The sequence below is a fragment of the Acanthopagrus latus genome, chromosome 11 (genome assembly GCF_904848185.1).
Source record: "Acanthopagrus latus isolate v.2019 chromosome 11, fAcaLat1.1, whole genome shotgun sequence".
In the NCBI taxonomy this organism is placed as follows: domain Eukaryota; kingdom Metazoa; phylum Chordata; class Actinopteri; order Spariformes; family Sparidae; genus Acanthopagrus; species Acanthopagrus latus.
In genome coordinates, this window is record NC_051049.1 from 10,206,934 (window position 1) to 10,229,433 (window position 22,500).

Sequence of the window (22,500 nt, forward strand, 5' to 3'; positions counted from 1 at the left end):
TAATTTAAACCTCTTTGATTACATATAAGTTCCATACGAATCATGGCATTGTTTTGTTGCAGCAAAGTGCATGCAAAAGAAATAAAAGCATATCTTGCGCAGATAAACAGGAAAGACATTCTGTTTTGCAGAACTTATACACAGAAGAGGCACATATATGGGAAGACATCTGGAGCATAATGATTTCTCTACCTTGGTGTCTTTGGCCAGCAGTTCTGTGTAAGCGTTGTAAATGTTGCCCAACTTCTCCAGAATCTGGTTTTGATGCTTCTGTCGCACACAGTACTTGGTGTAAACCCTGTTCCCCAGGTCTCTGGCTAAAACCTTCAGAGACTCTCCGCTGGGAGACATGTTGGCAATACTCTGGACAAGAGAAGGAAATGTTTCGAAAGGTCATACAGGAGGGTAACATAAAGTGTATCTTCTGATTTAGTTTTATGAAAAAGAAATCCTTCAGTCAGAGGGGAAATCAAAGTGAAAATGGTCTTTTCAGAATTAACATCACATCCTGTGTGTTTGTCTGTGTTAGAAGAAAAAGTGTCTGATCAAAGCATCTTCTCCTTTGCTGCCAAAGATCTGTTGCTGTTGCAGCTGTTGTCACTCTATCAGACACTTGATTTGTGTTTTGTGGTTTCCAGGATTGGTTGGGTCTTATTGCACAGCAGCAGTGTCAAGAAAAAAAAGAGTGGCACAGTGACATCACTACACATCTTTTTTTGTAATTTTGCGGTGAGGTGAAGCCTCTATTAATTAAATCTCCTTGACTCAAACAATGACAAGTCTTTGTTAAAGTTGAGACTTTGGCATTTCATTGAGCGGTAGGCTTGGGTCTGTGCTTAATATTACCTGTATCATGATGTCAACATAGTCTCTATCTTCCAGCAGACAGAGATAGGGATAAAGGTTAAGCCTGTAGTCCTTGGTGTTGGTGTTAGCCAGGATCATCTTGCTCTCCCTCAGGGCCTGGAGGAGGGTCTTCTGCCACTGTACCCGCTGATCTGCCAGCAGCTGTCTCTGAAAGGACAACACAACTGGAGGTCATCAATCTCATGACAGTGATTGCCAGCAGGAAACCCTTAAAGAACGTGTCAAATAAAACAAACAATTCTGTAGCAACCCATGTTTATCACATACTGCATGAACCAAATGGAAAGCCATTATAAACTGTGAAGCAGTAGATGGGTATACCTCTCAGTGGACACAAGGTATTGTGCGCCATGAGTGTGCATTACATTTGATGGTTAGGCTTGTTTGGCTCCAGTGATGGTGGAAAAACAGATGATCCTTATGAGAAGAACACAACTGGACCACAGCATTTTTCATTTAAGGCTAAAATGGGAAGGAAAACCTATTCAACTTCCTTGTTTTGGCCCATTACAACTGTTTGTAGCTGAGCGGTATACAATTTACCAATGATAAATCATTACTCATATTTCAGTAGATTGAAGTTAATAGGCTTGTTTGAAATTTTGGGAAATACTGTGCACCCATCTTCACTTTCTTGCAGAGAGTTAGATAAGATGACTGATATCACTCTTATCTGAAGCTTAAGCCAGTGGGTGGTTAGTTTAACTAAGCTTAGCAGAAAGAATGAAAATAAGGGTAAACAGCTAGCTTATCTGTTTCAATTTTTTTTTTCCCTTTACTGAGGCCATTAACATTTGCATTTGGTGTTAGTCTCTTCAAACTATGTTAAAGTAATTAAGTTTCACTAAAGAACAGTTAAATGTGATAAAAGTTATTATTTTACAAGCACACACCTTATCTTTCGGTCATTATATATAAATTGCAATTACCCTCACAGACCAAGGTCCAGGTATCTTTCGGTCGTACTGATTGCCTTCTTCTTTCAATTCAAATTTTGTCAGCCATTTAAAACAACACTGTTCTGTGCTATCACATTGTGTCACATGTCGATCTAATGTATTTTGAATGTAGAAGTCTTGATTCAAGCCTGCATTACCTTTTTGGTGAAGTACTAAGGATGAACTAACTGGTCAAAACATAAAATCACATCTTTTCTATTTAATCACGATCCACAATTTACACTGCAATCCTTGTTCTCAATTTCGAGATGGCCTGTGGACATTAGCCAAACTTGACATTAATTTCTCCATTTGAACAATAAAAACATGATATTTTATTAAAATGTATATACATATATTTTCACCAAAGTTTCTCAGCAGCCATGCTGCTTGCTATTACTCACACTCTATTTTTTACAATGCGTCACCAAAGGAAGGCTCAATGTGTCCAGTCAGCATCACCATCTAAGTGGCTACTCTATGGGTATGTTCATACGGCACTGATCTGCTACTCAGTAGGGTTACATGAAGTTTGAAAATGGAAGTAAGTACACAATAAACACAAAAATATCATAATACAGTACAATATCTATGATTCACCTGAATAGAGTGAGTAGAGTGTTAACTTATTCAAGATCATTCACATCTGAAATCATCGGATTGCTTATGCCTATGTTCTATAATAATATGTTAAGGTGCGTGTAATGATTTTAATGACTGACATGAAACGATTAACTGTATAATAGACAATGAGAATTTGTAAATGTATATACATGTTCCTTGGAAGTTTTGTGGTTATACTTACAGTATGTTCTGTGCGCGACTGTGTGTAAAAGTGTTCACTCCTCAGTTGGAAGAGTTTTACCGATTCTGACTGAAGCTCAGACACTGTCTGGATTGAGGATGGAGAGGTGACTCTGCGTTCTCTCCAGAGGCCTACATTACAATACATTATTATTCTGCCCTGCCTGTCTGTAAATGCTTCCTGACCACCAGGGACTCTCGCCTGCTCGCTTCCCACGTAGCCCATCTGCAGAGGCAGACGAGCTAGGCTGGACTGTAAATGCCAGAGTTGGAAAGAAGGCACACCACAGGAATATGATGTATCTTCTTCTAACCTGTCAGGCCTAAATGCATATCATTTCAAAGTTTATATCAGAGAAACTTTCCTCATAGGTTAAAATAAGTACCCTTGCATGCTATATTCATTTAATTTCTTGAAACAGATTTCAGCACTGTCAAGATAATATGCACCTTCTGCAGTCTGCATCTCATACTGTGAGCCAGCATGTTTGATTTAGCAGGAAATCAGCAGGATTTTTTGAATCTTAAAGAGACAACATGACAGTGCACAACAGAAAGATGTTCAAAATGAATCTGACAATGATAATATATTGATGTTTAAAAAGGCCATACGTTGTACCTCTGATATGTTTCAGGATTTTAAGACCTGTACAGATCTTTAAGACTGAATACTAAACAACATGTCACTAACAACTCCATTCCATTCCGTTTTTGAAAGTATCGGCAGTCTAGCTTATCACAAGTGCAATGCAGTCAAAGAAAGGCAACAGGTATGTTTGCTTACCATTCTGGCCACGTTTTTAGTGATGGGCTTGCTAGCCTCCACAGAGTCGATGGTGATGGTGCAAGCCTCTTCAATGCTGAGCTGATGTTTGAAACGCTCCTGAAGGTCCATCTGACTGAAGTCCAATTTGGGGTAACGGTGGTCTTCCCTCTAAAACACAAAAACACAACCGGGAACAAGACATAAAGAAATGGAGAGATGATGACTTTTTCCTTCTGGATTACATTAAGGGACTTTAATGCCAAGTGATTAACCCCTCCAGACAGAGAAATTAAAAGAACCTGGCCTTAATTCTGAGCCTCCCTAGCCCATCAAAACAGAACAGTTAGGCACTGGAATTGGACCAACCCTGAATCAGAGTCAAAAATGCCTCACATGAAGTCTGAAATGCCTCATCAGGTCTCTGGACCAATGTGATACCATGTTATATATTAGCCCAGAAATGGGATCCTGCTAAGAGATTGTATGTATTTGTTCATAATTTACCAAGTGTTTAACCTGAACAAGAACAAACAACAATGACAACATTCCTATCACATCCACACATGGTTAGTGATATACAGCTGTTAAAAAATAACACATGCATCTTTTAACACACTGGTGCGTTACTCTCTATCAGCCAATATGGAAGTTCAGGTATAAAAATACCTAATAAGAATCTAATCCATCTCCAGTTTGATTGCTGAAGGTTGCTAGTGCATCGCGAGTCAAATGATTCCTGGTTACATAGCTTATACTTACAAATGCTGATGAGTATAAAACCCTTAGATGCACTAACCTGTGGCATGATGGAAAATAAATCCAGTGCACAAAGTGGTCTATTAAAGAAGTACAGTATTGATCAGTAATAGCCTGAACTGAATCACAGAGTGAATGCGTTCTGTCTTAGTAAATCAACCCCTCACCATGCTGACAGACCCTCTAATATGTGGGCAGCTAAGCAACAGACTTTTCAGAAATTTCCAAGATGTCTTGCTAAAATAAATACATTTCATGGCTTAAATGTCAATAACTATTCAAAGAAACAGTGACCTTGCCTGGGCAATAAGAGCACAGCATATTACCTGTACATATCATAGAAAGGTTGTAGGCTTATATGAATGTAGCACTGTGGTAAGAACATTTATCAGCTCATACACAGCTGACAAGATGGACTGCAAATCAGGCATCAGAGAAGTGTAGCATGGACAGCAGCCAGAGCAAATCTTACCATACTGTGGCGTATAAATTGCTCAGTAGACAGCTCTTGTACAATATAAGAACTTCAGAGCAATGTTAGAGCAAAGGAGCAAACGCCTCATTATCAGTAGACCAGGGCGAATCGATAGATAGCTGGTGAAAAATGAGCTAGCAGTGTAGTTTGGAAAGCAAAAACTTGCAGCTTTGGTTGTACAAAGAAAGGTAAAAGTTGGATAGAAGGGACTGTTGTATAATTGTAATTAAAAAATTGAATGTATTAAAATTTCCAAAGCTCAAAAAAAGTTGTGTAGAGCCCACAATGGATACACAAGATGGATTAACAAGATTTGACCAGAAGACTGCAGAGCATACAAACTTTCATTATTGAGAGGAAACACAATTAAAAGTTATGATTAAAGGGACACACATACAGGCCAGTTTCCAGACAAAATTAATAATCAGATTATAGAATACCATAAAATCTCTGATGACAAGTTGAAACTAGATCAAACCGCATTTTGTACGAGCATCGACTTAATCAAAATTCCATCTCACGCTGACAAACAATATTCTAATTAGACTGTGTGTCTGCTGCTAACACTGATTCAAAATCCTCTAGAGACCACACAGCCTGCTCCTGTTATCTGGGGGACCAGTTATTTGGACAGTCTTTCAGTCATTAAATCAACCTGCCAAGAAGCCACAGCCACAGTCAGATAACCAACCAATAGGTCAGTCAACATTATAAATGTAATCAAACGCAACTGTAATGGAGCAGTCACATTTGACCTGCTTCACATTTCAATAAGTGGCAAACTGTAACATACACTCTTAAAATATAAATGCATGACCTGCTGATGGTTATTGTCACACACAAAGGCCAGCAATTTGCCACTCTGATGAAGACCAAAGTGAATATGGTGCAAAAATTGAGGCTAAAAATACTGCAATTGAACCAAAAGCTGTTAATGAATCATGTGACAATCAGGAGGTGGCAAAAAGGAAGGGAGGAGAGGTGAGAGGAGGAGAGGCAAGGAAAGCAGAGGACCCATTAGAAAGCAGAGTTGGCTCACTATAAATAGGCCAGTGCCTGTCTGGCTGTGAAGGGGTGACAATCAAATCTTTCGTAGTCACGCTGGAGCCTTTTGACAGCTTTTGCAGCTCTCTAGTGCTTTGAGTCTCAAAACATACACAAGAGTCTTTAAGGAATAACTCTATCATATCTCCCTTTGCACTTTGTAGATGACTTTCTTTAAATCATTTCTACACCATCTGGGGGCCTCAATCCTGTCACTATATTCACTTAAGTCTTCATGTGAGAGACATATCATTGGTGTACTTTATCTTATTGTTATGCTGTTGGCTGTCCCGAGCTTGTTTAGCGTCTTGGGAGTTTTCATTTCTTCGACAATGATTCACGCTCCTGTGATTTTTCTTATACAAGATAAGTATGATCATCCATCTTTCACCAGATTGTGATTTCAAACTTCTCACAACACAGATTGTTTGGCAACAGCAGCCACTCGCTCTTCTTCTTCGCCTGTTCCCATCGAATCATTTATGGCATCCACCTGAAATGAGGAAGGCTTTCACTACTGCCAGGTTTGTCCGTTGTCGGCTACTGTAGAAACATGGAGATGCAACGCAGTGACCTCCATGGGTGTTGACTCGCTCCCTATTTTGATATAAACAGCTCATTCTAAGGTAATGAAAACACAATGACTCTTATTTTTGGGCGATTTCTGCTAAGTCTGTTCAGTAGATGCCACTATGCTCATGTAAATGGAGTTGAGGGTCAAGGAATTGATGCCATTCTATTGATATGATTTCAATTAAATTACTAACAACTAAAAATTTACAACTGACTTTCCATTCTCGACAGACAGTATGTTGTGAAGTTCAAAGCCAGCCTGTAATACCTTCTTGTAGAGGTCCTCAACCAGCGGTAAAGACCACTTGTCAGTGGTCGTGCTGGGCCTCGGCTGGTAGTCGGGCTCGACAATATGCATGGCTTTCAGCACCATGTCTCGCTCATCTTCCCGGAATGAACACTGGTGGAACACGTCATCCACAGACAGGCCATCCTCCGCCATCTGGGTCAGGCACCTGGATGTACAGAGACAAACAGTTGATGTACCAGTTTTTTTTCTATCGGCCCTTAAGCAGATTTTAGTTATGTTATAATTGTGGGGACCTTGTGATGTTCTTCAAAACTCTCCTCCTGGCTTTCAAATCTGAGTAATTGATTTTGGAATAGAAATGTGCTGTCCAGTCTTTACCAATGACTCATATGAGCACAAAGAGTACAGCCACACATATACTAAGATAGATTAACACATTACGTTGGCAGGAACTGTGTCTAAATAGTCTATGTGATACCAGCAAAGGATCAAACCAAGGAGCAATGGTAAATTCTCTGCAATTCACTTCACACAGGAACAAAAGTGTACACCGAATTAGCTGGAGTACAGTACAGCTGTAGGACTTCACCTGCTATCCTACTGACTACAGTGGATTAGCATGGACATACAAGGTGCAAGGTTCATTTTTACATCATCATCCTACAACAAAAGATGTATGAGGAAATGCTTTATGCTTCTCACAAAACAAAATGTATGTGGATGTTTGAATAAAGAATAAGCCATAAATCCACAAAAAGTAATAATTTTAAAACGTCAGAAAAATATTCACTCTAGCTTGATGTAGTGACAGACAGAAAAGCTGTTTTGTCTGTTTCTTCATTTATTTATTGCTTGCCCTTTTCTGGTTACATGTTTCCCCACACAACAGCATAAAACACTGTTTAACAGCCAAACTAAAAAGTACTGTTGTCCCCACAGTTTTGTTTAATACCTGTGGCTAACACAGTTGCAACAATAAGTTAATTAACTGATAGAAAGAAAATCAATTCCCAATGGTTTTGATAAGAGATTAATCGTTGTTGAGTTTTTGGACTTTTGGTTGCACTGAACAAGCAATCTGAAGACATCACTTTAGTCTCTGGGAAACTATGAAATGCATTTTTCACATTTTGTCATCTTATAGACTAAATGATTAACTGATTAATCAGAAATACTAGTGAGTTAAGTTAGTGTCAGCCACATCCTCTTAAACCTGTGCTGGGGTATCCCCAAATGTATTCTTTTTTTCACATTTTGCCAACAATATACTGACAGATAAATAAAACACTTATCCCTGTTGTAGAAAGTAATTACAGAACTTTACCCTCACCTTAGCCCTAACCTTATCCTTTCCAGGTTAATTTAGCTCAGTGTTGGTTCAGATTCAGTGCTCATGAAGCTGACCAAAATATCAGCCCACTGGATGACACAAGAAGTAGTTTTTCATTTACGAGGGAGATTATGGTTATTAAAATGGAGCCGACTATGAAGCCTGATCACAAGGTTCAGGGTTCAACCTTCTGACCTGCCTGTTGATGTGGGATTTGGAGCAAGATAATCATATAACTTGCTGGGCTTCTGATTAATTCAGCTCAACAAAAAAAAAGAACTCCCCTGTCTGAAGGATCATTGTCTATCTCTCGCGTTCCCTTATTGACAGTTGCTGAATATCAATTGAAGTATTTGCATTGACAGGCTTTTCTGTCAGACTCAGAGTATGAGTTTGATCCAGAGCCAGATGGGCACTGACGACACCAGTGAAATGTTTATTTAGACAGAATCTCCTAGAGATCTCCTAGAGAGAACACAGTCGCCACGAGTGGACTGCAGAATGCAGATAATGCCAATGTGCAATCAGTCGCTGGAATACAAATGAGAGGTGTAATGAAAAGATTATTCCATAAGTCGATTTGATGTATGGTACCGAAGAAGCCCTGTGAATTTATATTTCAGGCTGGTGGATCTTTAAATTGTGCGATTCACAGGCCAGCTGATGAATATTTGTGTCAATTAATCATGAATCTTGGGTATATATTGTTTTATTCTAGAGCATAAGCAGTATATTTTTAGGAAGACCGACATTACCAGGAAGCACAGACACAAAGTTTGGGTGCTACAAATTACATAATTAATTTTACTGTCTGGCAACAAAGCATTAAAAGACTTACTATAAAAAGCTGCTTAGTTCACACTTCCTCTTTGCATGTTGGCATAGCTAGATGATCCAAGTAACAGGTGTATCCCTTTGTATAACCTACAGAGTAGTACACTATGCAGTATTTTTAGATATGTAATTACAGATGTAGCATGTCTACAGTGTTAAAACCTTGTTAGTGCCATGCACACTTGGCACACTGATTAGTATAGGTACTAAAGCTTCAGCCAAACAAAGACTATTGGCCCATGTTTGGTTGGACTGCTCCCCAGAGGTTAACTTCAGAACTACATGACTCAGCCGAGAGGCAGAGGTGAGGAAAACCCATTTGCCATCAACCACATGAGGATGAGAGAGCTCTGCTTCACCCTACACACCTTTCCCTCAAGACAATTATGACTTACACTGGTGCGCTAATTACCATCTGGAGGAAACTATGGCTCAGCAACTTTCGCAGACTTAATCTAATCAGAAGTGAGCAGACTTCTGCTCATGAGCGAATAATTACAGAAAAGAACATGTATTATAATATTCTGTCAAATGTATCCAGTATGAAGTTATAAAGTGGATGGTTGGAACAATTTCTAAAGCAAGCCAAAGAGGTCAAATCTTTTAGCATTTTCACTTATGGCTCGGAGTCTCTTGTGATGCAATGTGCAATTTTAGTCTGAGTAAATGAGAGAGCCTTGAACAAAGAGAGGATTAGCCTGGGTGCTGGCAGTGTGGTCCAAAGGAACAAAGAGAGCAGAGAGGTTGAAAGATAGAGCATAATCAGCCTGGTGACTGCTCTGCTGCACCCAAGGGAGCAAAGAGCTCTGGAGGACACAGCACTTACAAAAGGAAAAAACTTAAAGGAATATGTGTGTGCACGTGTGTGTGTGTGTGTGTGTGTGTGTGTGTGTGAGAGAGAGAGAGTGAGACAGAGGAGAAGGGAACAGACTGCACCCTACACTGAGGGCAAGGATGCTGCAAGGGGGAGACTACAGAGACAAGAGTGATACCAGGAGAGAACAGCTATCGGGCAATAATAAAGGGAGAGACGACAGAGTACAGAAAACGACGAGCAGACAACAAACAAATTAAGTGACAGATGAAATTATTCTAGTGAGGAGGGCATGAGGAAAGACAGGCTGCTAGGCTAGAGACTGAGCACAAGTGCACCCCTGCAGAACAATGTCATAAAAGCATCGGATTACAGTGATCGATGGACCAACCAGACACCTACCGCCTTCCCTACTGCCCTGCCACCTGTCCTGCTATTGGACCATGCCACATAGGGCGATGTCCCCAGGGTACAGGAGGAAAGTATGGATGTCTGTGTACGTGCGCACGTGTGCAAGCTTGTGTGTGTGTGTGGGTGTGTGTGCGTGCAGTTTGTGCAACATCACTCGACATGACTGAGGCTGATGATGAAGCTCTCAAACAACTAATCAAGCCAGCAGAGACAAGAGGGGGAGTTAAGATTTCATCATTACACTGCAAAATCATGTTGAAGAAGTGGGCTATTTTGCATGGTGTGATTAGAAACTACACACTGTACTTTTGTTTGAGGAGGTGTCACATGAAGGTCAGACCTTTGGAAGACTGAAGGTTGTGATATTTTCACACCTGACAGAAAATGTACACCTGCTTTTAAAACAAGACCAGCATGCAAGGGATTTTAAGCATACCAAGGACCACGAAGGATACACCACTTGTGTCCTCCAAAGTCGGGTATATTTAAAACGAAACATACTTTCCACCCGCTATCAGAAGAGCTTTTGCAGAAAGAGAGCGCTGTCTGCATGTTATGATATATTAATAACAGGCAGACTGTGAAAGGGACAACTCCTGAACTGGGTCATGGCTTGTGTCTTATGAAATGCATGGTCAAAGAAGTCTATATATCATGCACTAGGTTGAATGAAACAGAGACCCACAGTTCCCTGTAGTTTTTCCTGCTATAATAACTCGAGACTAGTGTTAGGCCCCTCAGAAAGAAAAAAGAAAAAAAAAAGAAAAGAAAATTCAATATGTGCCCTGCCACTGGCTGGGCAGCAGGCCAGTTGATTGTATTGGCTGCCATCAAATAGGCTAACACGCTGTGACACATGTAGTCTTCCACTGAAGCTGTGAGCTGTGCCCAGTAGGTGTATACTGCATGTGCTAAATGTCATGTAATAAATCTAAGTGTGGGGCTTACACACAGTCTGTGTCACAACAATTCAATTAATAACACTAGAGAGTGTTTTGTCAGGGTGACCTAGTTACTGCAGAGACAGAACTGGGCTACTGGCCTTAAAGGTTGCAGAAAGAGTTGCAACAACTTGTTGGTTGTCTGAGCAAAAAATACATGAAACACACTATGATTCTAGTCTGCAGAGTTTGCTGTCCTGCAACAATTTGATTAGTCGAAGCAAAAACCTCATTAACGCTGCCACCATGCAGCCACAACCAAAGCAATTTTAGGAAGCCTCATAGAAAGCTATAATAATCGTTACAGAAACAAGAAAAAAAAAATCAGGAAACAACTATTAGATGCTTAGTGGCTATGGAAACAATATTAACAATGAGGAGAAGGAACTGCAACTGAAATGCGAGTGAAGTATTAGAGATCAGGAACTACTCAATAAAGCAGAACACCTAACTTTTGAACTCAAAAGTATGCCTTAACAACAACTGAACCCATCACAACCAGCAGCCATGACAGCCAAGAGAAACAGCAAACATCCTGATGGAATATTCTTGCTACAACAAGAGTAAACCGAATTAACATTAAAATAGAACCACAGACCGTGAAACAAGCAAAAGCTATAAAAAAACAAAAAACAAAACAAGATAGAAAGAAAATAAAATCCAAAACCTAAAGCTCAGTAAACTAAAAAGAAAAATCATAACAAACATAGTTGAGTCAACTATTTTACTACAGAAGTTGTAATAGGGACTCTTGAGGTAATGCTGCGCTTTTATCCTCCTTAAATCTCTTTTAACAAAGTGGTCAAATCAGCATCAGACCAACAGTGCACTCAGGGAAACTAACGATAACACAACAATGATCAGGATGTGGCAAGGACAAAGAATATTAACAACTCTTACATTTTAAGTTAAAATAGTAACTTGAATAGAGAGTGTACATTGCTCTCTTTTCTATACTTGTTAGGGGTTATCAAAGATTGAGCATCATGGCTATCCAGAGGAAAAAGCATCATGATTTTACAATACAACGAAGCACTGAACACTGTGACACTGTTGAGCTGAAATACCTGCTCCATCTTGAGCCTCAGTGTGCAAACTGTATAACGTGCCATGCAATATATTGTACTTAATTGTTACACTGAACTATTATACTACACTACTGTATACTTGAGAGACAAAGTGTCAAACTGAATCACTGCTGCACGCAATTGCAATAAAAAAACAGCTTGAGAGAAATGCAGTAGATGCTTTCAAAATATGAGACACTTTGCTTCTGCACTGACAACATTATTTATTGATTAAAAACAGCCATAAATACTAACAATCACAGCTATGATCATAAATAAGCAACCCTGCTATAATTCAGAAAGGATGTGCTAAAGTATAAACTATGAGCATTACATGACCTCTGCTGGCAAGTCATCTGTACTGCCACTGTCCTGCTTAACAGTTAAAACTGTAACTGTCCTTAGAGTGTTAAAAATGTTGTTAAATATGAGGGGATACTGAACAAATGTGCCAAATCCTCAAATACTATAACAAACCTAACTCTTCATGTGTCTTATTGATAAGTGGTGTGAGTGTATCCCAGGGGTGGGGAAAAATATATTCTTAGATAAATCATGCATTTCTCTAGAAAGGCTGTCTAAATCCAGAACATGTAGAAGCCCAAAACCAGTTGAAACTCAGCTCTCAACATTATGATCACCTGCAACTAGTTTCTTCAACCACACTGTATATCTTTACAGCTAAACCAATTTGATGGTGAAATACAACAGGCGTAAAATGTATTTAGGTTCTGAGCGAGGCTACTTTTTGATATTTTTTTGTTTCGTTTTGAACATGAGCAAAGATAATGAAAGAAATCTAATCCCATCAAGACACACTGATCATTTATAATCGTATCTTAGCCTCATCAGAACCGACCCCTGAGTTGCTTAGAGATTCCCACCCTGAGCATTTACGCACCTTACGACGGTCTTTGGGGAGCAGTCGGGATTGCGGCCCATACACTCCAGAACATAACAGTAAGATCCCAGATTTGGCTTCAGACCAGCATCTTCTAACATAATGAACACACGGCCAATCTGATTTAATGCTCCCTATAAAAAGAAGAAGGACAGACATGGTTATCAAGTATCATTAAACTTAGATTCCACTTAAACTTTATACCAGTGTTTTCTTGAGAATGTTTATTGGCACCAAGAGAACACATGAAAATCAAACTCAACGACATTTCTGAGCAAAAGCCTAACTTAAGTGATGTGGTCTATTGTGTAATGAATGTGAAAGTATTTATTATACAAACCCTCACACATTTTGTCATTCACAAGTGCAAATTATGTAGAAAATGCTGTATTGAGCTTGTCAGCTTGTTAGGAAAAATATACGTGTGCCTGTGCGACCATCCCAGTCCAAGTCCAACCTTCTAAACAAATATCCTGGGACACATAAATACATGTTCTTATTCTATCTAGGAAACCACCCACATAGGCTAATTGTAAATCAGAAGTGTTGAACTCACCTTCTTGGCCCACATCCTAATCATGATGTTGTAGATGTCTGTGTTCAGAAGTCTACGACGTTTCATGAGTCTGTGCTGGCTGAGTAGGAAACGGTGCGCCTTCTCAATGTGCCCAGCAAACACACATGCCTCCAGGTAAGAGCGAATGCTCTTCTGTATTTCCCCACATTCAATTTCTCCCTTGTCCTCCTGCAGGCTTTCTGTCTTACCGAGGCTCTTCTGAAGCTTTGCCACCTCAGCTGGCTCTTGACGGCTAACCTGATTCTGAGGGTGGTTTTGGTGTCCTTTAAATACCTTCTGTAACATGGCTGCTTTCCCTGCCGCAGCGGTAGCAGAGGTAGTCGTTGCAAAAATTGATGTTGCATGATGCCTCTTATTCAAATCTTTTGTCATAGTCTTTTTAGCTGTGGTAGATATAGTTTTATGTGATGTACCAGGAAGCAGTGAGCTACCTTTAGATTTGGCTGTTGGTTTCTCCTTAACATTCTTCTGTAATTTCACCTGAAATTGCTGCCATTTCTTCAGATTCTTCTTCTCCTTAGTTAATTTTTCCATCCAACGGCTTGGCTTTGGTTCAGAGGTTCCTTTAGCAACAGTCTTTCCTGATTTAGGAATGTCTGATGGTGTGCTTTTGGGATCCCTATCAGAGGCAACCTTTACCTTTCCAATGGAGCGGGCATTCACAAATTGCACTTTGGCATGTTGGACATCCACAGCGACGTCAGATTGAAGTTGGAGGATCCTGGCCTCAAGCACTGACAGGGAGAAACAGAAAAAGGCATCTGGTGTAGAGTTACTTGTGAGGCTTTTACAGAGTAATATACTGAAATACAGAACAAACTACAGGCCACAGCTGCTGATTAGGCTGAGCAAGTATTCATATATCACAGGCTGTTGGCGCAAAAGTTGGGGATACTTATTGATACAGAAACCAATAAAGACATGCAAACGCCTGGATAAGTCAGGTATACTGCATAATTTTCCTCCAGTCACTGTGACATGAGGCTCCAGCACAAGAACATTCATCAGGAGTCTTGGACAAAACAGTAAACAAGTGAAGTCTGGGATGGCAGCATATAGAGAGGAGAACCAATCAAAACAGCTGATAAAAGTTATTTGAAAAGAATATCTGAAATGTAGCAGTTTGACAACCTGCCATCTTCATTAACATACCATCCAACAACTGAGACTGCTCCAGTACACGTTTCTTTCCGTCCTCTTTCTTTGGGAGTCCAAACGAAACATTTCTTCTCTGAAGATGCAAGGGTGTCTCTGAAAAAGGCAGCTGAATCTATTAGAGGTTACAGTAAATATTGCAGACTATGGGTGGGTCAAAATATCAATATGGCAATATATCATAACTCTTCCTCTCTGCCTTTTGCCAGTTTATGGCTTTTTAACATCGGAATGCCCAGCAAACATGGACATAGACAAGTTACAACTGGGGTTGTAAAGCACTTTGAGTGATAGTTAAGACTATAAAAGTGCAGTCCATTTACTATTTACTTTGTATAGGAGTAGGTCGATTATCAGCCGATATTCAACATTTCCCCAAAGTTTGAAATTGGTGTTTTTTTTTGTATTTGTAAATTGATCTAAAAATGCAATAATTTGGCTCTGATGCAGCAACCTTTCTCTGTCTGTATAGTCACCACTGCGGTTGTCAATCACTGTCCCTCCCACAACACTATCTGATCGGTTACAAGTACAAGTAGTAGCCTGTCAACACTGAATAATCTGAATCTGCAGCATAGAGTTTGTGCAAAGTAACTAAATGTGGACTGGAAGTATAAAGTGGCAGAAAATGGACATCTATTGGTTCTCGGTCTCTCTGATGACTAATAATCAATATTGGTAACAGCCCTGAAAAAAACTTCAGTCAACCCCTAATCCTGTACTCTTCAGTTAGACAGATGTTATTATGTGTTGTTAGACGATTGTCTTGTGATGTATTGTCGATCGCAGAACTGCTGCATTGTCGATACCGAGGACAACATCACCATGAATAGTATGAACTGTGAGTTACTCTGTGATTCCCTCTCCTACTGCAGACTGACATCCTGCATAAATATCCCTCATCTTCCTGAGCGATTACTTGGAACTTTATGCTCATATCTTTCTTCAACATGCAGGTTTGAGAGTCCCGGTGAAGGACGTGAGGGAGCTGGGTCTCAAACCACAAACCTCTTGGCTGACACTTGTTTAATCAGATTCTGTCACCTGAACAGGATTTAATGGTGAGGGGTAAAGAATTAGGGGGGGGCGCACTACTGACATGTAGTCTAATATTTGGCTCAGAGAATCTGATGTCACATAAGTCGGTTTAACAGATCCATTACCTGGGCATCACCCACCACACCGTCTAAAGGCTAAAACAGCCCTGCTATTGTGAAGTAAGGCAAATGTAGTGTGCTCTTAATGGAGTGGTCACTTGAGTAGAAAGCTGGGAATCTTTGGAGCCCAGAAGGTTTTCACATTTAGTCCAATAGCAATAAAAGTGACAGTGACACGACCTCCACTCAGTGAAACATCGTTTTTAACCAAACCGTACATGCTGACCCTCGTCCGACTTCACAAGATTTAATCGTTATCAACTTCACGTGTGAGCACTTTGGCATGAAACACAATTGTCCTGGACGAAGGTGAGCTAATTTGTCCAGCATACCGTCTCTGTACAGGCTGTGGTGATACCAACGTGAGACAGACTCCTTCGACTCACCTGATATTCGCCTGACTGCGCCGGTCCCTCTCGACACACACAGCTGCCCGCTGTCCGCAAAACACACGCGAACAGCACATCTCTCCAGTAAACTGCGACGGCTCAGACATTTGGCAAAGGCACAAACTCTGAGAAGTGACATGTTGACATGTAATAACCGCGTTACTTCTCAGCTGCAGGCCGCCATCTTAAATGAGACCAAGCTAGTCGCGAGGAGCGCTCGTCGCAGGTCGAGGCGTGGTTAGAGGATCGCAGATAAATCGAGCGCTGAAAAATGTGCTAATATTTATGTTTGTTAAGTTTTAGCATTTACCACGTGTCAGTCATGTATATTCACGCAATTCAGCTGAGATAAGCTTTCGATGTGGTTAGTTACTTATATGACTTCTTATTGAGATATGTCATTGTACAGTATAACCTATATCAGGGTCAGCTGTAGAGCGTGGAAAACCAAAAGTAAGTAGAATCACCTGGCCATGGTTTTGGATTTATATGTTCACAGTACGTGTCAGTACAGTATGTGTCAGTACGTTTAAAATTGAGATGTTCACATATGCCTACACTAAAACATGCTGTGTACACAAATATTAACATTAATAATGATAATGACAACCATTACTGTATAGCATTTGTGATACAAAACATATGCAGCTCAGAGTGCTTTACATTAAAAAAAAAAAAAAAAATTAATGGAAAAACATGAAGTAAAAATAAAATCAGTTTAGAGGCATAAAAGGATTTTTTTTTAAAAAAGGGGAACACTAGTTTTGTTTTGTTAGAAAACAGCAAAGATAAAACATTAGATCTTGTGCAATTTTTTGTACTGTAGTTCTTGAATTTCAAGTAATTAAGCTTGACAATCAAACTGTTTAACTGTTTGACATGATGCATGAATTCATGTGGTTATTGAAACGTTACAAATTGGACAGGTGAACTTCAATGTAACTCATAAGGTCTACACTGACAATAATATATATATATATATATATATATATATATATATATATATATATATAATATATATATATATATATATATATATATATATATATATATATATTAAGATCAAACAAGCAAGTCAGGAGTAAGGCTCGGATTATAAAATGTTTCCCTCTGTTACAATTAGTTTTCATATACAATCAACAGTCACATTGAAGAAGTCTTTTAAATGCATTTAAAATAAAAAGTTACTTTTATCATTTTAAATCACGATTTGCTTTCCCCGTCCATCTGTTTAGTGGCTAAAATATTCATATACCTCACAGTAGTTTGAAATAAATAGTGTATTATGTTTGGCCTACAGGTGGCAGTCTCATCACAGTCGATCGGAGCAGGAGGAGAGGTCAAACAGGAGACCAAGGTGAAAAGGAGTGTCCTACATTTACACAAGCAACATGTTTTGGATCATATTTTGACATTTAAAGTCACACTTATGTTATTTTACGTCAGATGTCAAATATATTTGTCATGCTACTTCAAAGTCATTGGTTTGGTATATAACTTAGTTCAAAAGGGTTATGATCATACTCGTGTGTACTGGTTATAAGAACAAGAAAATAAGTGGAAACATGATAGTCCAGCACTCACTGTGACTTCCTGCACCTGGGTTTCTTGTGCAGTCATAAATCATGAATATGTAGTTGGAAAAGCCACATAAATCCAAGAAATATTACAATTAATGTCAAATGACATTCGCAATGTTTCCAAGCTACTTTGTACGGAAACTGCTGCTTGAGAACAGAACAAAACCCTACATGAATATTCTCTCAGGACTTGTACAGGACCTACTTTTGACCTCATAGTTACTCTGCTACGTAACATAAACTTATTGTCAATTGAGGAACAGCACTGCATATGAGCTTTATTGCCATTAATGTAATCTGAAGCTGGTAGTGCACACATGCAACCTGCACTCACGCTGACTTGACCAAAGCACTTGTCACAGCCCATTGAAAATTATTGTCCTCTTCTTTCCAGTCAACTTTGGAAGTTCAAACCTCATACAGGCTAAATCAAGTGTGACTCAGCTCCAAATTGAAAGTAAAAACTGAATGTATCTCATTCACATCCTGTATACTTTCTGACCCCCAGCAGTGTCAGCCTCCCCTTGTCATGCATCCATAAAGCATTCTTAAACACTTTAGCAGCCCTTTGTGTCTCGGCAGGCTGGAGGTTAACACAAGCACTACTTGACAGAGGGAAGCAGAGAAAGAGAGAAGGGGGGCTGCCGAGAGGGAAATGAGGTCCAGGCAGTACATCGTTTCTCAGTGGAGGCAGTGGCTGAGAGCACAGCGGTGGGTGTCTGCTGCTGAGCTGTAGGTGAGGATCAGGAGGTGTTTGTTGCCACGGTTCACGAGCAGGGCCCCTTGACAGCCTCGTTTGATGTGGTTGGCCCCTGTCGGCGGCTGGCTCTTTGCGCTGGTGTGACAGTCATTGCCGGGTGAGTGACTGTCAATGCCTCGACCGACAAAAGAGGAGAAGACAGGCATTCATGGGGCCTGATAATGGCCAGGCCAGGACAAGGCTGCCATTCTCATACACTTTGATCATGTGGATTCTTTTGCACACCTTTGTAGGGGCTCCCTATTTGTTTAACAGATGGAGAGAGGGCTGTTTTTGATGGAGATACTTCTCTGTGAGATGCTTGTGTTGGTAAATGCCTTTGGCATGTGTTTGTGCATGCGTGTGAGTCTCTTGTGTGTGTGTCTGCGCCACTTACATGGAATTAGTGACCTGTCACCGTGTAGAAAAAGTGTTTCTCAAAGAACCTCACAGTGAGGCTCCACATATGTGACATCCGAGGAGTCCTATTTAGAAAACTTTATTAAACATTTGTTTAGCGTAGACATGCAGCACATTAGTGCTTTTTTTACAGTCAGCTCCAGACTTCCAGGGGACTGATGCAATAGTTTACCATGAAATATTAGTCATCACATCACACACTTTGTTGTATCCATTACTGTCCATTACAGAGAGACAGAAATCAACATGATCCTCCAGGCTTATGCACTGGCCTTTACTTACTGGACTGCTGTGACTCAGTCGGCTCTTATTGGTTTTTCCCCACACGAGCGTTTTAAGATGGATTGAATTAGTGAGTCAGATAAAATGTCTTAAGATGTGTCACACTGCTATTTATAAGTGTGTCTCAAAAGAATCATTTGAGAGAATGATGTATACTTCAGACTTTAATAATGTTAGGTCAACCTCAACGTTCACACAGAGTTTCTGCATCAATTAGGAGAGTGAAGAAACGCCGAGTCAGCAGAGATTTTTGAAGCGCTTCTTCCATCCTCACCAGCACGAGTCCTTTTGTGGACGTGTCCTCTGTTGTGTGCTTCTGATACACATCAGATGTTTAATCACTCCTGACAAGCCACATTTTTTGCATCCAACTCTATCGGTCGGTTGGATCTCCGCTTGCTGTCCTGTGAAGAACTGGGAGGCTGGATCTCTCAGAACTCTTCACAGCATCAGATAGATGACCCACTTATCGTAATGCCGCTGACAATAGACAATGGTCACGAAGCAGGATATGCAAAGGGCCATGTTCCTCAGCGGGGTTTAGTTGGGGTGGTCGGGTCAGTTCCTTTAACCACGTCCGGATGTTTGTCAGCCAACCACGGCAGGCAGCACACCTGCGCTGGGTCCGACCCAACAGCACAGGCGGTGCTGGACATGCTGAAAGGAGAAATTGCCTAATCGTCGAAATTATGAGCATTTACTACCCGTGAATAATAATGTGTGAGATAATTTCCCCATGTGAATGATGTAACTCTCCGCAGCTTAGCTTCTACAATAAAGAGAAAGTAGATTGCTGTGTATCTGGAAACACTTTCATGTGAAAAAAAAAGGAAGGAAAACAAACACCTTCCTACCACTGGGTTGCAAACTGGCAGGGTGTCAGTGCACTTAAAAGCAGCAGGTCATGGGTGAGCTGCTAAAACACAACTACAAGAGCAAGAGGGAGAAAGAGGGAGACAAGAGCTTAGCAGGCCGGCAAAACAATTAATAATAGGGAGCTATTACTGAGGGATTGTCAGTGCTAGGAGGGAGGTCGGGTTTCAGACCCTTTTGAAGACTTTGACGGTACAAAACAGGCCTCATTATAGAGATATTATCTCTATTCATACACTTACAGAGCCGCTTGGATTCCTGCTGGGAAAGATTAGGTTCCTCCACTTGAGAACATCCTCCTTGGGTGCCTGGCTCAAAGAGCGGTGTTCTCAGCTCAGGGCACACCCACACGGCACGGCTCAACTCAACTCAGCTCAACTCAACTCAATACCAAAATACATCTGTGGTAGACACGCACCAGGCATGTTGTAGTTACAGGTACTAACATCCTAAATGGCAGCAAGCAGGGCTCTAGGGATGGCAGTGTCGGCCTGATAACGCTGGTTCAGAAAACAGGCTGTATAAAATAACAAATCAGGTTTCTGTGGTTGTTGTGGCCATCGCCATCTCGGAATATCTTGACTCCACTAAACAGCTGGCCAACATGAAAATGGGCAAAGAGACGGCAGTCCAAAAGAAGCTGGGTGCTAACAAGTAGCGACTAGCTAACTCAGCTTTACTCATTTTTCGGAGCCAGCCTCAAGTGGCCATTTGAGGAACTACAGCTTGGTCCAGAGAGAAATATCTCATCAGCTGGGGCCTGTTAGATGGATTCAGATGATTTCTTTTTACAGTCATGGTCCCCTGAGGATAAATTCTAGTGACTTTGTTGGTCATGGGGCTTCACCATGAGGTTGTCATTTGTTGTTTTGGGTGAAATATCTAGACATTATATATATAACAACTGGATGGATTGCTGTGATTTGATACAGACATTCATGTTCACCTACTGATGCCTTAACTGTTCCTCGAGCACCATCATCATGTCTAATTTTGTCTACTACTTTGGTTACCAGCTAAACTAATGGCACTCTCAGCCTCAGCTGTTATTTTTTTCCCGTGCTAATTAGCCAACTTTAGCAGGCTAAAAACTAAGTTGTGTCAGCACTTAGCGCAGAGCACAGCTAACAAAGAGCTAGCTAGAGCTTCAAACATTAGTCTTCCAAGAGGTTCCAAGACTTGATTTGAATAAAAATAGTAAATGAGCTTGACCATTGAAAACACTAAGCATTTATGTGTTACGACCATGAAATCGTGTAGATTCCTGGCATGTTCAAACGACATAGATGCACAGTGGCATACAGTCTTGTGTCTGCTCGGGCACTGAGCTCAGAGCCCAAACATTTGCTTCACAAGACACCACAAAGCAATCTGCTGCCACATCTGACACTCACACGAGGCCCGAGCTTTGCTGTTGACCTCAGGGAACTCTCTGATTTTCGAGAGGTTACACAGCACATAGAATGATTGTATGATTTTAATTACGGGGGAATTTTTAACAACTGGAACTTCCTGACAGTTGTTATGTTCTTTTTTTCCCCCCGCATACTGTACAGTAGTCAACAGATAAGTATGTCTTTTGAATTTCATCCATCGTATTTTATTATAACACAAGGCTCTGTGTTGTACTGTAAGGAAAGGTCTACCATGATGTGACTGCTTTGAACTTCAATCGTGATGAAATAACAACATCACTAAACTTCTAATGTATCTTATACTCATGGTATGTATTGTAGTTTAAGTGTGCAAAAATGTTCCCTTTTAAGAAAAATGTGAGCAGGCTGAAAACAAACACTTTTGTTAGAGGAACTTCATTCGAATAAACTAGACTAACTTCTGTGACTTGTATGACTTGTCTGAGAGTTTGTAATTGCCAGACAGTATGGAGTCGAGTCTGTTGGGGCTATTAGCTGGAAGCATCATCTGAATCTGCCTCAGTCAGTAATGGGAAGGAGGCAGCACATTGTAACGTGCATGCGTGTGTGTTTACCGTAAGTAACACCGTGCAACTTTTACAGCGATTCTGGAGAAAGATAGCTGGTTGTTAGATAGAGTTTAATTCCCAGGCTGCCAGTGACTGCCGTCAGACTCGAGCCATTAAGCTAGATAGTTTGACAATCTGGAATGGAGACTCAGCCCTCTGAAAACTGGCAACCTTTTCCGTGGCGTACCCTGCTACTCGCCCTGTGTCAGCTTAGATTGGCTCCAGCTCCCTACGACCCTGCAAGTGATAAGTGGATAAATGTGATGGATGGATGGAATTTAAATTTTCGTGTTTGAATTTCCATAATCCTATAACTTTTTAAAGGAAATATTACTTTCTCTTTCAGTGCCAATAGAGAGAGAATTTCTAAATCACTTACTGAGCCAAGCCTGCAAACACTCAGATGTCCTGAAAACTATAGACATGTTTTTTTCTGAGGAGAAACAACTTCGCACTAACAAAAAACACATTTGCCGTGCTCTCTGCTCTGCTCTGCTCTTTTTAGATTCTTTTTTATCTTGCTCGTCTTTGTTTCTAACCCTAACTTCCACCAGTTCCAGTCATGTTAGAAAG

At 40.5% G+C, this 22,500-nt stretch overlaps 1 protein-coding gene across 1 annotated transcript in view; it reads right to left on the minus strand.

Annotated features, from left to right (window-relative positions):
• The window catches only part of polrmt (polymerase (RNA) mitochondrial (DNA directed)), a 46,356-nt gene extending 30,100 nt beyond the window's left edge, over window positions 1–16,256 (minus strand). Inside the window, exons 1-8 of the mRNA XM_037114989.1 lie at window positions 16,047–16,256; window positions 14,501–14,599; window positions 13,328–14,082; window positions 12,772–12,905; window positions 6,492–6,678; window positions 3,394–3,543; window positions 847–1,014; window positions 193–363 (exon numbers count right to left, since the gene is read on the minus strand). Of these exons, the coding sequence (XP_036970884.1) occupies window positions 193–363; window positions 847–1,014; window positions 3,394–3,543; window positions 6,492–6,678; window positions 12,772–12,905; window positions 13,328–14,082; window positions 14,501–14,599; window positions 16,047–16,188 (1,806 nt within the window). The 5' untranslated portion in view covers window positions 16,189–16,256. The remainder of the gene's footprint in view (window positions 1–192; window positions 364–846; window positions 1,015–3,393; window positions 3,544–6,491; window positions 6,679–12,771; window positions 12,906–13,327; window positions 14,083–14,500; window positions 14,600–16,046) is intronic.
• Window positions 16,257–22,500: the final 6,244 nt, after the last annotated feature.